This window comes from Chamaea fasciata, unplaced genomic scaffold, assembly GCF_029207755.1.
Source record: "Chamaea fasciata isolate MVZ Bird 193981 ecotype frontalis unplaced genomic scaffold, bChaFas1.0.hap1 SCAF_14, whole genome shotgun sequence".
In the NCBI taxonomy this organism is placed as follows: domain Eukaryota; kingdom Metazoa; phylum Chordata; class Aves; order Passeriformes; family Sylviidae; genus Chamaea; species Chamaea fasciata.
Window position 1 is genome coordinate 3,733,502 of NW_027094099.1, and position 14,107 is coordinate 3,747,608.

Sequence of the window (14,107 nt, forward strand, 5' to 3'; positions counted from 1 at the left end):
GTTCCTGCCTTTGGCTTGCCCTGTTTCCCCATGTGCCTGTCTACAGCGTTCTAGCACCTATATCTGAAATCAGATTGATGTCTCCCAAGACATAATCCCATGTTCAGTCCTCCACGTGGTGCTGATGTGATTATTCATTTACAAAGTGTTACAGCCCCCTTTGCTTCAGGAGTCAGGTCAAATGAGGAGGTTGTGCCAGATAAGGGAGGGAACAGCTCCATCACCCTGGGCAAGACACTTAAAATACCTAAAACAGGTACGTTGGTTTCTTGGAGCTCAAGTGTAACCATGCATGGTTCCAGAGGCTCTCCAGGCAATAGGGTGCCTCCTAATGGCTCTGGGAGCTCAGGGGCTGTTGATGAATTCCATGTCCCTAATTAGGGGAAAGTACCTCCATTCTTTGGGAGTTAGATGATGATTCCTAAACTCAAGATCTACCTCTCACAGGCCTGCTTTAGCAGGTGCTAAAATGAGATTTGCAAGGTCTGTGTTTCTCCTACTCTGATCAGATAACAAAGTGCAGCTGCTCCCCTCAGTAAACCTGAGGTGGTGGAGTTGAGAGGCCTGAGGGGAGGTAGCCAGGTGAAGTTATGGTCACAATGCTGGGCGGCAGGAGAGCATACTTGGGCCTCTGTGGGCATCTGCTTGATACAGTCCCATGGGATCGAGCCCTGGAGGAAAGTGGCACCCAAGGAAGAAAGCTGATATTCTAGAATATCAATGCTCAAGAATGGTTCCACCTGAGAACCTAGAGCTGCATCCCATGCCTGAGCTCCAACTACAGCCCTGAGATCCCTTCTTGGAGCCACGTCCCTGGCCCCTGTCACCCCCCACCCCATGTTCAGCCCCTCTCAATAACGTCAGCCTTGTTCCCTCCAGGCTCTGCAGAGCTGGAGACGCTGCTGGGGACTGCAGTGACTTGGGGCTTGGCGGGGGTGAAGCACCTTGGGGCAGGGGCTGTTCTCTGTGGCACTTCAACGCCCTGGGGGTTGTAGGTCCCCTGAGGTTGCCAGGGACACTGGAAGGGACAGGGCAGGATGTGGGGTGTTTTTGAGGGGTGTTAGGGTCAGCCAGGGCTGCAGGGAACCCTCCTACCTCATGAGACAGCATTAAGTTATTTGATTAAAAGCTCATGTCGTGGAATGAGGACAAACAGGGGGAGGTGGAATAGCCCTGGGGACCTCTGCTGTGCTAGGGATTCTGTCCCAGCTGCTCCCAGGGCTCTTGTTGGGCTCAGAGGGTGGCTCCCATCAAGAGGGTGAATGCAGGTCACTTTCTCCCTTTCCTATCTTCCTTTGCCACATGGAAAAAGGTCCTTGACCTGGTGCCCCTGAAGGACCAGGCACTGCCCTCCCATGTCTTTACAAAGGTGCTATTTCACCATATAGGCTATTTCTATATGGTCCATTGCTAGGGGCAAAGGTATGGGATACAAAGGAACAGCATTGTTGGATTGAGGCTTATGGGATGTTCAGGAGAGGAAAGTGGGGAAAAGGTGGGATCAAGGTGGTTTTGGGGAGCCATAAATGTGCAAAAATAGAGGGATAAGAATATGATGGCCTGCGTGGCATCTAATGCCCATCTGCCTATCTGGGATTACAGACACAGTCTGTTCCTCCTGGGGTTACACACTGAGCCTCACTGGTGACTGAAAGTGGGGGACATGGACATTTGTCTCTCTTAGGGCGCTTAATCAGGTGCAGGGGCAGGACACTGACTGATGCACTTTCTGTGCAAACCTGATTTCTGACAATTATTCACTGTTTAAATGGGCAATGTTGACTGTAGCATTGCCAAGGAGGCTATAAAATCCACAGATAATTTTACGAGATTTGTTTTATAAAGCAGTTAAAGCAGATAAGCAAATCAACATAATTAAAGCTCTGTCAATATTTGCACGGAGATGTGTGATGTCAAGTGGAATTCGTACTACCTGAGTGACTTCAAAATTTTCAAGATTTTAGAAGGGTAACACAGAATGTGCAAAGTTTGACCTTGGCAGAGCAACCTTGGGCAGCATCCTGACTCAAGGAGGGAGACCCGAACAGTCCTCTCAGGACAGCTGACTCCATTGCCCTGCCTGCCCACCAAAGCTCCATCTGAACCCCAGCTGATTCTTACCTGTCATCAGATGGTCACAATAAACCTTGCAGGCCGAGGTCTGACCTTCAGCCCCTCCGCAGCCCCAGCAGGTGCAATGGTTAGTGCCGCACACCTGAATCCAGTCATGGCACGGCTGAGGTCAGTCCCAGGTCTGGAGGGCTGCTGGAGCCAGTGCAGCTGCCACAAGCGCGCAGTGAAGTTTATCCTTAAACTAGAATGAACACCTGCAAAAGCAAGAGTAGGGAAAACAAGGGGAGAGCCTAGAAGCTCTCTCTCAGTGGACCATCCGCTAGGACTGAGCAGCACAGGCAAAATCCTTGTTTTCCTACAGACTATTTCCCTGCACCATCATTGCCAAAAAAGGGAGGACCGGACCGGGAAAAAAAAAAATTTGAAATTCAGGAAAATACGAACTGGCCCGTACGGGGGTCGAACCCGCGACCTTGGCGTTATTAGCACCACGCTCTAACCAACTGAGCTAACCGGCCGTATTCCGGCCCTGGCCGCGCCGCCACCTCGTGGCCGGACAAAGGCCCCTCCGCCCGACAAAATAGAGCAGTAAAAGCTCATAGCAGAGGATGGTTTCGATCCATCGACCTCTGGGTTATGGGCCCAGCACGCTTCCGCTGCGCCACTCTGCTGTTGTTGGCGTAAGTAATCCACAAGCAGATCTGTAATTCTTCCCTGCCCTCGGCACGCGGCAGCAGCGGCATCACAACGCCGGCGGCACCAACAGCCCACGCAGGGTGACAGAAACACCCCATTAGCCCCAAAACGGGGGACAACGAATGAACGCACTGTGGTGCCCCACTTCCTGTTACAGCTTTGACCTCCTCCTGGGAACCACAGGCGAAGTCCCCACTGTGCTGCTGAAAGCGAAACAGAGACAAAGCCCATCTGGTAGCTTCTGTTTTTTGACTTGCTTGGTAGCAGCTGCCATTCACCTGTCATAGACAACCACCCGTCCATCAGATTTTAGGAAAACAAGCAAGCCTCTTACGAGGAACATATAAGAAGGCAGGTGGGTGGATTTTTCCACAAGTTTCTCACAAATTCAGAAGCATGGTTTCCCAAACTGCTGTCAGTGGGAGATATAAATATTTTGGAAAAAAACCTAGATGAAAACATAAAGCCTGGGACTGGGGCTACTCAGCACATTACACACCATGTGTCTGCCTTGGACAGCACCACTGTGTACACAGCAGCTCTGTGACAGCAGGACTCAGGCACAAAAAGAGGATGTGCTGTCAGCACTGTGATGTGACTCCTCGTTTTGAGGAGAAGCTGAGGATGTCACCCACGTGCTTACTCAGCACGGAGCATGTTTTGCCCTGAGGGGTTTCTGGCTGTGACTTCGTCCCTCTTCAGTCCCACAGCCTCTTTCTAACAGACACAAGGAAGTGGGGTGTTTTGGTCCTGGGGTGACTATCCTCCAAAAGTTGTCGACTCTATTGAGATGTTCCTGATTTGTATCATCAGTATCTTGTCCCCCAGGGTACTGAGGTGTGTACTACGGCCATGCTTAAAGAAAGGGACCTCTTACTTCTGAGACAATTTTAGGTCCAAGAAATGGACCACTGGAAAAACCACCTTCATTGTCTTGGTTTGAAAGACAGGTGTCTGCCAAGGAAGGTGGGAACCTCCCTTGGAATGGAAAATATTATTGTCTTCCTTCTGAATTAATAAAACTTTGAAATTAAGGGTTTTTCACACAGAGGTATGGGAAAAGGATTAACAGTTCTTTACTAGACAAACAAACAGCCCCGGCAGCAGCCCCAAACAGAGCCGGGAGCCCAGTCCCAGCCTGCTCCCGGCCGCGGCACTTTCCCCTTGGGTGCAGTTCCGGGCACGGCCGGCAGGGGCGCCGGTGGCTCCCGGCCGGGCAGGGCGGGTGCGATGATCCCCCCGCGCTGCAGGGGGCGCTGTGGCGCGAGCCCGGCCCCTCTCCACACCGTTGATGGCAGCGCCGCTGGCCGGAGAGAGAGCGGGGCTCTCCTTCGCAGACTCACGGAGGCCGCCGGTGTCAGTGGCACTTGGGAAGCTGACTGTACTGCAGCAGGAGAGCTCAGGGCAGCAGGCTGGAACAGCACAGGCGGGCACGCTCATGGTAGCAAAAAAAGTGTAGCAAAAACACAGGAGCCATGCCAGGAGCTGCTGAGTGCCTGGGCAGGCATGGGGTGATGGGTTAAAGTGTAGCAAAAAAGCCCGAAGCAGCAGCAGAACACAGTGGGGCTGGGCAACAGTAGGTGGGCTTCTACACGCAGCCGCTGGAAGCAGCTGGGAGACACTCCCTCCTGAGGGGGCGAGGAGTGCCCTTCCCAATGACATTGTGTTAGAGATGGGTGGTGTGGTGATTGGCTCTCTCAATATAAGAATGGATATTATGTGTGTTAAAAGAAGTTTTGTTAAGATTTAAAGTTCTTTTGATCTGTAACTGTTGTTATAAGTTGGTTTTGGACCCCTTTTTGTTCTCCCTTTAATCCTCTCTTCTCCAATCTGTGTGGTCGTCACCAGACAACTCTGGTCATCAGAGTTGTCAGTGACATGGAGGAGGGTGTGCCCCGTGCCCCTTGCATGGGGCAGCAGGGAATGGGGGGACCTTGTCACTAGGGGGACTTGGCATGTCCAGTGGGGTGTTGTGGTCAGTTCATAACAGTTTGCCTTTGCTGTTTCTTCCTCCTCCCATTTTTCCCCTGCTCCGTGCACATCCTCTCTGGGGCAGCAGTCCTTCAGGATAAATCTGCTCCAGTGTGGGCTGTCTCCAGGCCACAGTTCTTTTGGGAAATGGTCCATGCACAGGATCCAGGTAGACAGAAGTGTCCTTGACAGGTCAAGGGCTGCACGTGCTCGACTCATATAGCCTGTCGTGCTGCTAGGCCTGGCAATCTTCCACACTCATCAATACACAAGCTATGTGAGCACAACGCTAAAATTATTTCTGCCTTGCTCTAGTTCCACATTTCTGTAGGTACAACTGGTTGTTCTAGTTTTTGCTCTTTTGTCAAAATAAAACAATGAGCACCTGCAGTTTCCTTTCATATTGAGATGATTTGGGGGTTTTTTGCAATAGCTGTGAAGCATTGCTCCATCATTCTCCCTGAGCCTCAGGGCTCCTGGCCTCAGCTTGTCTCTTCAGAGAATTCCTGCAGTGTGTGGTGCATGTATGTGCATGCCTGGGTGTGAGTGGAAGTGTTTGGATTGGCCACAGAGGCATATACCCTAAAGCATCTGTCTGGCAGTTTACAGGACAAAAGTGCATAAGCTAATTAGGAATTATTATTTTTCAAATCTTCATGCTCTGTCTGAGCATGCAGAAATGCAGTTATGAAAGGCAAAGCTGAAATGGAATTGCATCTAGTCAGGGACATCAAAGACAACAAGGAGGGTTCTTGTAAGTACCCACCTGACAGAAGGCACACACATCCCATTGGTGAATGAGCTGGAGAACTTGATGATGCAGGAGATGGAAAAGGTAAAGGTAAGAGGGCAGAGGAGACCTATTAAGAAGGTCTCATGATGTAATAGTGTGCACTCTAGGTTCCACATCAGTGATCTGAGTCCAAAACATAGTAGGACTGCAGTCTTTTTGTTCCCTCAGGCTTTCCCTCAGCATGCTGACAACCCCACAGCCCTTCTTCAGGTTCTGTCTCAGTAGCCTAGAATAGAAGGACACTAATTTTGTCCTTAGGGAATCCATATTGTCTGTGATCATTCATCTTGTTTTCTATGTACATTAACAAAGTTTCCCAGTAGATTTTTTTCCACAGTCTTACCAGGCACCAAGGTGAGACTGATCAACCTATAAGTCTTCAGGACTTCCTCTTTTCTCATTTTAGAAATCATGGCTATATTTCCCGTTTTCCAATCACTGTGAATTTCACGTGTTGGCACAATTTTTCAAATTTTAAGGACATTAGTTTAGCAACTTCTGCCAGTCTCTCTTAACCACAAGCTGTAAGAGAAATTAGGCTGTTATACCCCTTAGTTACCAAAAATATTATCACACTGAATTCCAGTAAACTTTAGCATATAACTGTGGTGCTGGAGTCTGGAGAGAATAGGTCAGCAGCCCTACAAGTGAGTTGGTGACATAGGGTGTCTGAGACAAGCAGTCATGATTGTTAACCAGGTCATTTCAAATGAAGCTCCCATATGTACCACAGTCTGTTTTCCAGAAAGAGTCCTACATACGAAATGACTCTGTGTTACGAGCAAAGACATTGTATGTACCAGCATCCCCTCTGAAGGGGAATGACAAAGCATTTGACCAGCTGGCACTGCAGAGATGGAAAAGGTGAAGGATGGAGAGCAATTTCACTCCAATGTGACACTGAGACATTATATAAAGAACAGGCCTCCTCCCACTATACCCCCAAGTTGCATAACTGGCCTCATGAAGTCCACAGTTCATGCCTTGGTCCCCAGCTGGGCATTGTCAGTCTTCTTCATTACCGTGCCACAGCAGCATGCTTCTCTTGCCAGGTGCAACCAGCTGCAGCAGCAACACTGAAAATCCCTCTCATCCAGCTCCTGTACCAATGGTGAGGAGCCCAGCCCAGAGCCACCTCAGCTGGAAAAATACACTGGTGAAAGAAGAATGTCCTGCAGGGCCACAAGAGGTGGTGCTGTATGAACATTTTTCATCACCCTCATCTGAACCCCTGGGAACGGTACTGGGGAGAAGCAGGCATCCGAAGAAACCTGTCCATTAAAACAAGGTGTGTCACGGAAGGGAATAGAGGAGTGGCCTAGAAGCTGAGGTTTGTCATCCAGGGTTACAGAGGCACAACACAGCTTGTGGCCTCCGTGCTGCTAAATGGGAGCAGGTGAGACAACAAAATTTGACCTGCGTTGGCCGGGAATCGAACCCGGGTCAACTGCTTGGAAGGCAGCTATGCTCACCACTATACCACCAACGCAGCTGCACAGTGGCACCCTGCCTGCTCCCACAGTTCACATTCCAGACTCCAGGCACAAGCTGGCTAATTCCAATTTTATGTGTGCTGCTACAAACTGCCACAGAGTACGAGTGTTTCTGTGTGTAAGATATTGGCTGGGAAACTCAAGCTGGGCTAGACACTGACTAGAGAAGATCAGCACAAGGGATTGTCCAGGTGCTGGACAGGACTCTGGACAGATCAGGACTGAGCTGCAGGTACAGACTGCACAGACCAATGGCATGTGTGTGCGAGGGATGGATCTGTTTGTCCAGTACCAATCTCCAGTCCCAAGCAGCTAGAGAAGAAGAAAAGGATCAGTCTCCCTTGTTTATGTGAGTGCTGGTGGTGCTCGAGGGGACACCGGTAATGGAATCGCTCCCCACCCACATTGTGCCAGTGCAGGTGCATTTGTGAGTGCATACCTGTGGTGGGGTAAGCACAGCCAACCACCCAACCAGCTGCTCACCCCTGCTCCACCTTCAGTGAATGAGAAGCATAGAAAATAAGACAAAAATTCTTCCAGAACAAAATAAACACTGGGACATGACTTTGCAAAAACTGTTGTTGTTGCCAACAATAAAGCAGACTCAACTTGGGGAAATTCATGTTTGGCCAATTGTAAAAGGTTCACATAGTGACTAACAACAACAACAAAAAAAACCACAAAAACATTAAACACAACCTTTCCTTGCTCTTATCCAGGATCAACTTGTCTGCTTCACTCAACATTCTTTTAACTGAAGCAGCATGGCATTATGGATTTTCTCTCTGCTCTTCCTGACCCTTCTTTTTTCCTCCCCTCTCTGTCTGGCATTGTCTACCCTCTCTGTGTTATGTTTTCATGGAGGCCACAAACTGCTGATAGCTCAGCAGTCTGACATGGAGATGGAACCATGTGTGTGCAGCACATGGCAGGCCTTACCTCTTCCCACAGAGACCACCCTGCAGCATTCTGTGCCCGCTCCACTCCCAACACCCAGCCACCACTAGCCAGTACAGTGTCCTATGGGAATACCTGCTTGACCCTGATCCTGGATCACCCTATAAATGGTCACAGCAGCAAACTGATTAGGACAGACAGTGGTCCCAGGTCTTTGAGTCAAGCACACGCTGGGAAGCTGGGAATTGAGCTGCCTGCAGGGAGTTGAGGAAGACCTGTATGCTCATGATACACAGGGCTTCGTGGGGGAGGCTGTGCCTGCGTATCCACAGCCACCTGTGGGCTGTGCCAGGTGGCAGGAGTGGAGGGTAGAGGAGGGCCAGGGGTGCCCAGAGTCAAGTACTCAGCTCTTCCAGATAGTTCCCATAACACCAATAAAAGATGGAAGTGTCAAGACTGATTTTCCTGTGCTTTTGTGAAGAAGCTTTGACAGGACTGAAGAGTTACTAAAAATACCTCAGCTCTCACAAGGAACAAATTGGCACCTGGCCCTGCAGGTCTGTGATCTCCAGGTTACAGACCCAAGCTCAGTGACTGAGGCTTTGGCGCTCTGGTGTAATCTCTGGGAGTTCTTTGTGCAGCTGCTGGTAAGCTCAGAACAGCAGCCAGTGTTCACCCTGGCAGAGCAGGTAGTTGAGGAAGGAGGAGAACGAATGACCATGACTCTCCAGCAATGCTGCACAAAGGCTTTAATGAGAAGGGCCACAGAACAGAGACCAAGAAACACATGTGCAGGGGTCAGGGAGGGAAAGAGATCGGCCCCTTAGCCAGGGACAAAGGGGATGATGCGCCAGCTTCAGCAGATCTGACCGCAGCGGGGGACAGGCAGACACAGGCCTGAGCCCCCCAGGCCAAGGGAGCCCCCAGAAGAGATGGGAACCCCCGAGGTGCTGAGGGAGCTGCCCACAGCAGCTGACAGAGAGGATCCCACGGCTGTGCTCTGAGGGAAGGAGGTGAGGATGGGGCCCGGCAGGGTCACCACCACCGGCGAAGGCTCGATGTACACCGTGGAGTCAGCGCAGCGGGCCAGGCAGGGCTCACTGCAGCTGCTGGCAAGGGGCGTTGGGCCACAGGGGCCGCAGGGCCGGGGGGAACAGGGTCTGCTGCAAGACATCTCTCGGAGCAGGGAGCACCAACCAGCCTCAGGATCAGTCTGTCTCTCTGTCCTTCAGAGCTCTCCAGGGACACATTTGGTCTTCAAAACACACTCTGTGCCTACAGCTCCCACGACTCTCCTGATGCCCTCCAAGTAGCACAGCACAGGAAAGCTGCTCCACTTCAGGAATGGGACCTAGCACAGTGGCTTTAAGGCCCCTGTGGAAAGACTGGTCACAGCCCATCTCCACAACAGACATGGCTGTGTTCGAGATGTCTGGGGATGCACTGGGACATTTTGTTACGCCATGGCAGGTGCAAATTCTGCTGGGCACATCCCCCTGAGGCTGAGCCCCACTGATCCCCATTCTGCTAGAACAAAGCTCTCTTCCCAGCTGCCTCTTGCCCTTTGGCAGCGCTCCTCTCAGGAGAGTCTAGCTTCATTCACTCCAGAACCTCCAGGAGGTGGTGGAGACAGCAGCTCCATGCCCCCCTCCACACCTTGCCCATTGCCACCAGGCTGCACAAGTGCTGTGTCCTCGGTCTCCCCCATGTGTCAAGTGCTGCAGCCCTTTTGTTTTGCCTGGCACTCTGACAGTGCCTCTTTCCTCCCACCACCTCCTTGTCCCTGGGGACAGCAAATAAGGACACCAACCCAGATGTGGCCTCTGCAGTGCCAAGGAAAGGGCACCATCCATGGGGTGATCAGGTCCCAGAGTTATGGGGTGAGATCTGGAGTTGGACAGTAATGAACTGCCAGGATTAGGGATGAAAGCTCCCCAGAGGACTCAGAGTGAAAGCTCTGTTGGGACAGACTTTCTGCTTTCCAGCCCTTCTGCCCCAAAAGGGTTCCTTGTTACTGGCCTGAGAGTGCAATGCAGAGCAGGTGGCATTCCCTGCACATACCCAGCCCTGCGCTCTCCAGGCTGCCATGGCATGTGACCAGTGCAGGCAGTCTCAGTGTCATCTCCTGCTGGTTTTCCCCCTCGGAGACCCGGGAGGCTCAGCTGTAGGAACTCTTTCCATCTCCTGGTAGTCCCCCCAAGGCCTGGAAGAGATGCCCAAGAGAGAGGGACCTGTCTGACAGTGGCAGTATTCAGAGAACAATGGGACAAGGCCCACAGCTTCTGAAGGCAAAGTTTGTTTTTCTCAGAGCAGGAACAGAAGACTTCCAGTGGTCTCTCCCAGTCTCCATTATCCTGGGTTGCCCTGTGTCCTATGGGCCCTTGAGCAGCCACCAAAAGGCAATGCCTTTTGGAAAGCTGCAGCAACAGCACAGGACTACACAGATGTATAAGGCGGTTTAGGACTGGTCCTAAAAGTCTGGAAAGTACACCTGACAAAGGCAGAAATTTTAGAGGCAAGAGGCTATGGTGCTCTATGTGGTATCCCTGAAATGCCTGAATACAGGGCACCATGTGCACTCATTTACACATCAGGATGATTCAAGTTTCTCTGAAGCTCATGGATTTTCCCAGCTCTTCCACATCACAATGATTCTCACATGCTCTGGGAGACTGATCCAATATTCCTTTGAACTGTGAAAGGTATTGATTGGGCAAAATGATGCCTGCCCCAGGAAAAAGAGCCATGAGGCCATGAGCTTTGGGCTTCCTGTCATCAACTCTTGGGTTTTTCTTCACCCAAGATTCAGGTGGTTGAGAGTCTTTTGCCCTCTGAAAGCCCTGAGCCAGACGCAGGAATGAAACGGAGTCTTCAGGGTCTTGTTTCTCAAGGTTTCTTGTGTTGTTTATTATTTCATATCTTACAATGTTCTCTGCCCGGCCGAGCTCCATTCAGCAGCCGAACAACAGGCGACTCCCCCCCGATGGGGCGTCGCTGCCTTCTTATACTGATAATTACGTGTCTCTTGTTTACAATGACGTGCCAATACCTATCATCTATACTAAAAAGGTCATCTCTACTATGACCCAATCCCCTAGAACTACTTTGTGCCACTGTCACAGCAGAAGATGGAGACAAAGAAGAAGAACTCGGCACTGCCCAGAATCCTCCATCTTGCTCCTCGTTCACCTCCATTCTAAAACCCCAAAACGACACAATTTTCCACCTAGTGATAAGCTAAACTACCTTAATTCACACCTTTGTGACTTGCAATTCCTCTCTCAGTGTTGGAAGCCTTTCCCATGGACTGAAATCAAAGACAGTGTCTTCCTGGGCTCTGTGCCAGGGTCTCCAACTCCCCTGGACAGGTTCCAGACCCCCCTGTCCACGATTCAAACCCTCTTGCTCGTGTCCCAGACATCTCTGCCGAGGTCTGTGATCTCCCAGGGTGCCCTGGACTCCAACAATCAACCTCTTCCCCAAAGCTGCCATCCAGATCCGGGCCTCGGGGGTGGACACACAGAGCATAACAGGTCAATTTGTGTGTGGTCCTCTTTCAGGGCATGCTTTTGATCACCTTCCTATGTGTTGATTTCGTTGTTTTGTAGAGGATCTCAACTTCCAAAGCTGCAGCCAAAGCTCTGGTTTTAAAATGCATGAGGGCCTTGTTTAGTTTTCAAGGGACACACAGCTGTGGAGATTCCCTTAGAGAAGCCCCTTGAGAAACAGTTCATTGAGTCCTTGGGTTTTTCCTCTTGGTTGTGAATCTGCCTCCGTTCCCCAGGCTCATGGACAGAAAAAATGCTGTGGCAGAGACTGACAACAGATAACAGAAAGCAAGGTCCTTGTAGTCCTCACTTCTCTCAACGAAGAACTTCCCTCCAGCCCACAGCAATCCTACTTTGCCACTATGAAGAGTGTAAGGGCACAACTTGGAAAATTAGCTGTGTTTCAAAATTTCCAAGGAAATACTGAGTCACAAAAAATTCCTCATGTATCATCTCCAATGTACGAAAACAAAGGATTACTTTTAATATATACACCTAAAAGTCAACACTCAACAAAAGGAAACTTTGAAAAAGCATATTAAATATAGAAGCTTTAGGGAAAAAAAGAACTCAGAAGACCAATTTTTTTCTTTTAAAAACACAACCAACAACTGTTACTAAAAAGAATACGTAAGATAGTTTCTGATTCAAGAGAAGTGAAATGGCACCATCTAGTGACACACACGAGAAAGTCAGAAAAGTTGTCACTTTTTTTACTTGCTCTCAACACCATACAGTCAAGTTTGGGAACAATAGCAAAAGTAAATGTAAAAATAAACATGAATGCCAGGACACTTATTATGGAACAAAGAATTGAAAGTCAAGCGTTATACTCAAGGATTATTTTTCTACCAAAGTAGGTACCTATTTCTTTAGTATATTAAAACATTTTTGGAGGCACATACAATATAAATTTAATAGTTATATACTATTGACCCAAGTATCTTCCCAGGAACAACAAATGGTTTTTAAGCAATGACAACAATAGCTTACTAAAGAGGCTTCTATCAGTTAGTAACACACACAGCTGTCAAAACTTATGAATAAGAATTGAGTCACTTTGGATGCATCTCATTTGTTCACTGATAAATTCAAATAGCAGCCCCTTCTCCTCAATTAATAATCACATCTCATATTTGCACAGGCACCATGACCCTATGCATTTATGTTCACGGGTTCACTTTTCCAGCACATTGCCTAAAGTCTGCCAGCACAGAATATTTCTGAGCTGTTCGTACAGAACTAAACTTTAACTGCTTCTGGGCAGATCGCATAGGTCTTGTAAAATATCCTAGGTTTTCATCCACTGGAAAAAATGGATAAAAGCAAAATATTTGCTAGGATTTATATTTTTATTCCTCTATGATTTTCTTGAAGGAATATATTGAACAAAACCTTAGTAACCTTTTACTCAACCCAGGGTCATGTGCCCTCTGGAGGACTGTCCAGGAGGGCTTTTCCTTCTGGAATTGCTACACAAAAAGTGAAATAGCAAAAGAGGTGGCACAGACAATTTTTACCAGTTTCCTCTTTTCTTCTTAGCTTTCCATGTGTATTTAATAAATAACAAAGAACAGTTTCTTGCTTTGCTAGAAAAGTTAGGTCTCCAGCCCACCACACCAGTCTAAATTCTTAGGGTGTCTTACCCCAAAAAGTGGGGCATGTTGAAATTATAGCCTCAAAGGTAAATGATAAACTTTGTTTTAAATTCTCTTTTTTTCCCCAAGAGGTGGCCCTTCATATGAAAGAAAGTTCACGGGTTAACTAATAGAGTTAACCCTATTAGTTGTGTTATATCTCCAATTTGCTCCAATGAAACATTCTAAAACTACCATTCCTAAGTTTTATTATTTGCTTTAAGGCTGCAATAATTTTATTTTCTATTATAAAAACTAACTTTAGAGAATTTATGTTGGCACAAGAGAACTACTGATATTAAATAGTGTAAGCTGTTTGTCCAATATGATTCCACATTTAAGCAGACTCCAGTGAATTAGAAATATCATATGACTTCAAAAGTCTGTCCTAGGTAAATCAGAATAGTTCTTGAAGCAGCAAAGAAAACACCACTCCAAAGATGAGCACAGTTTTCCATACTAATGCTTAATGGCTACCCTCAGTTTGCACAGGAACAAAACACACAGGTGACAAAAGCAGCAGGGACAGCAGCTAGACAAAAACCCTTGAACCAAAGAGGCGGTTAAAACCCTGAAGAACAGTTACACATGAGAGGACAGATGTGTGCTAATGTCTTTACAAACAATTTGATGGGTGTTAGCGTCTTTAAATTGGGTCTTAATGTTTCTACTGACTTTGGGCAGCAGGTTTGTTAAGGGGAATAAGGCCGGGAGTTTAGGATAAAAGAGAGGCTGTGCCCTCTGAAACCTCGAGAGAGAAAACCCCGCGGGCATGTGGCCTAGTGGACTCTCTCCATTTATTCAAACAAAGTTGAAGGACTCATCTGTCTCTTTTTTGGACATAAAACTCTGGCGTTTGTGGATTTTCCTGAGACACATATTGCATTTTCCACTAGCACTTGAAATTTCTACTGAGGATCTCCAGAAGGCAAATAAATTGGTTATAGAGCTGTAGAGTAAACACCACAAAACAAGTACATGCTAAACTGTGCATTTCCC

General features: G+C 48.5%; 1 protein-coding gene and 3 non-coding genes across 4 annotated transcripts; all 4 read right to left on the reverse strand.

Moving 5' to 3' along the window:
• Positions 1–2,517: 2,517 nt before the first annotated feature.
• Positions 2,518–2,591, reverse strand: TRNAI-AAU (transfer RNA isoleucine (anticodon AAU)). Its single transcript has one exon. It is a non-coding gene; the product is annotated as a tRNA-Ile (tRNA).
• Positions 2,592–2,672: 81 nt separating this feature from the next.
• On the reverse strand, positions 2,673–2,744 carry TRNAM-CAU (transfer RNA methionine (anticodon CAU)). The gene has a single exon. It is a non-coding gene; the product is annotated as a tRNA-Met (tRNA).
• A 4,206-nt stretch (positions 2,745–6,950) lies between these two features.
• Positions 6,951–7,022, reverse strand: TRNAG-UCC (transfer RNA glycine (anticodon UCC)). Its single transcript has one exon. It is a non-coding gene; the product is annotated as a tRNA-Gly (tRNA).
• A 1,757-nt stretch (positions 7,023–8,779) lies between these two features.
• LOC136297019 (feather beta keratin-like) lies at positions 8,780–9,097 on the reverse strand. The gene has a single exon (XM_066196609.1). It carries the CDS (start codon positions 9,095–9,097, stop codon positions 8,780–8,782), a length of 318 nt encoding a protein of 105 aa, XP_066052706.1.
• Between the last annotated feature and the right edge of the window lie 5,010 nt (positions 9,098–14,107).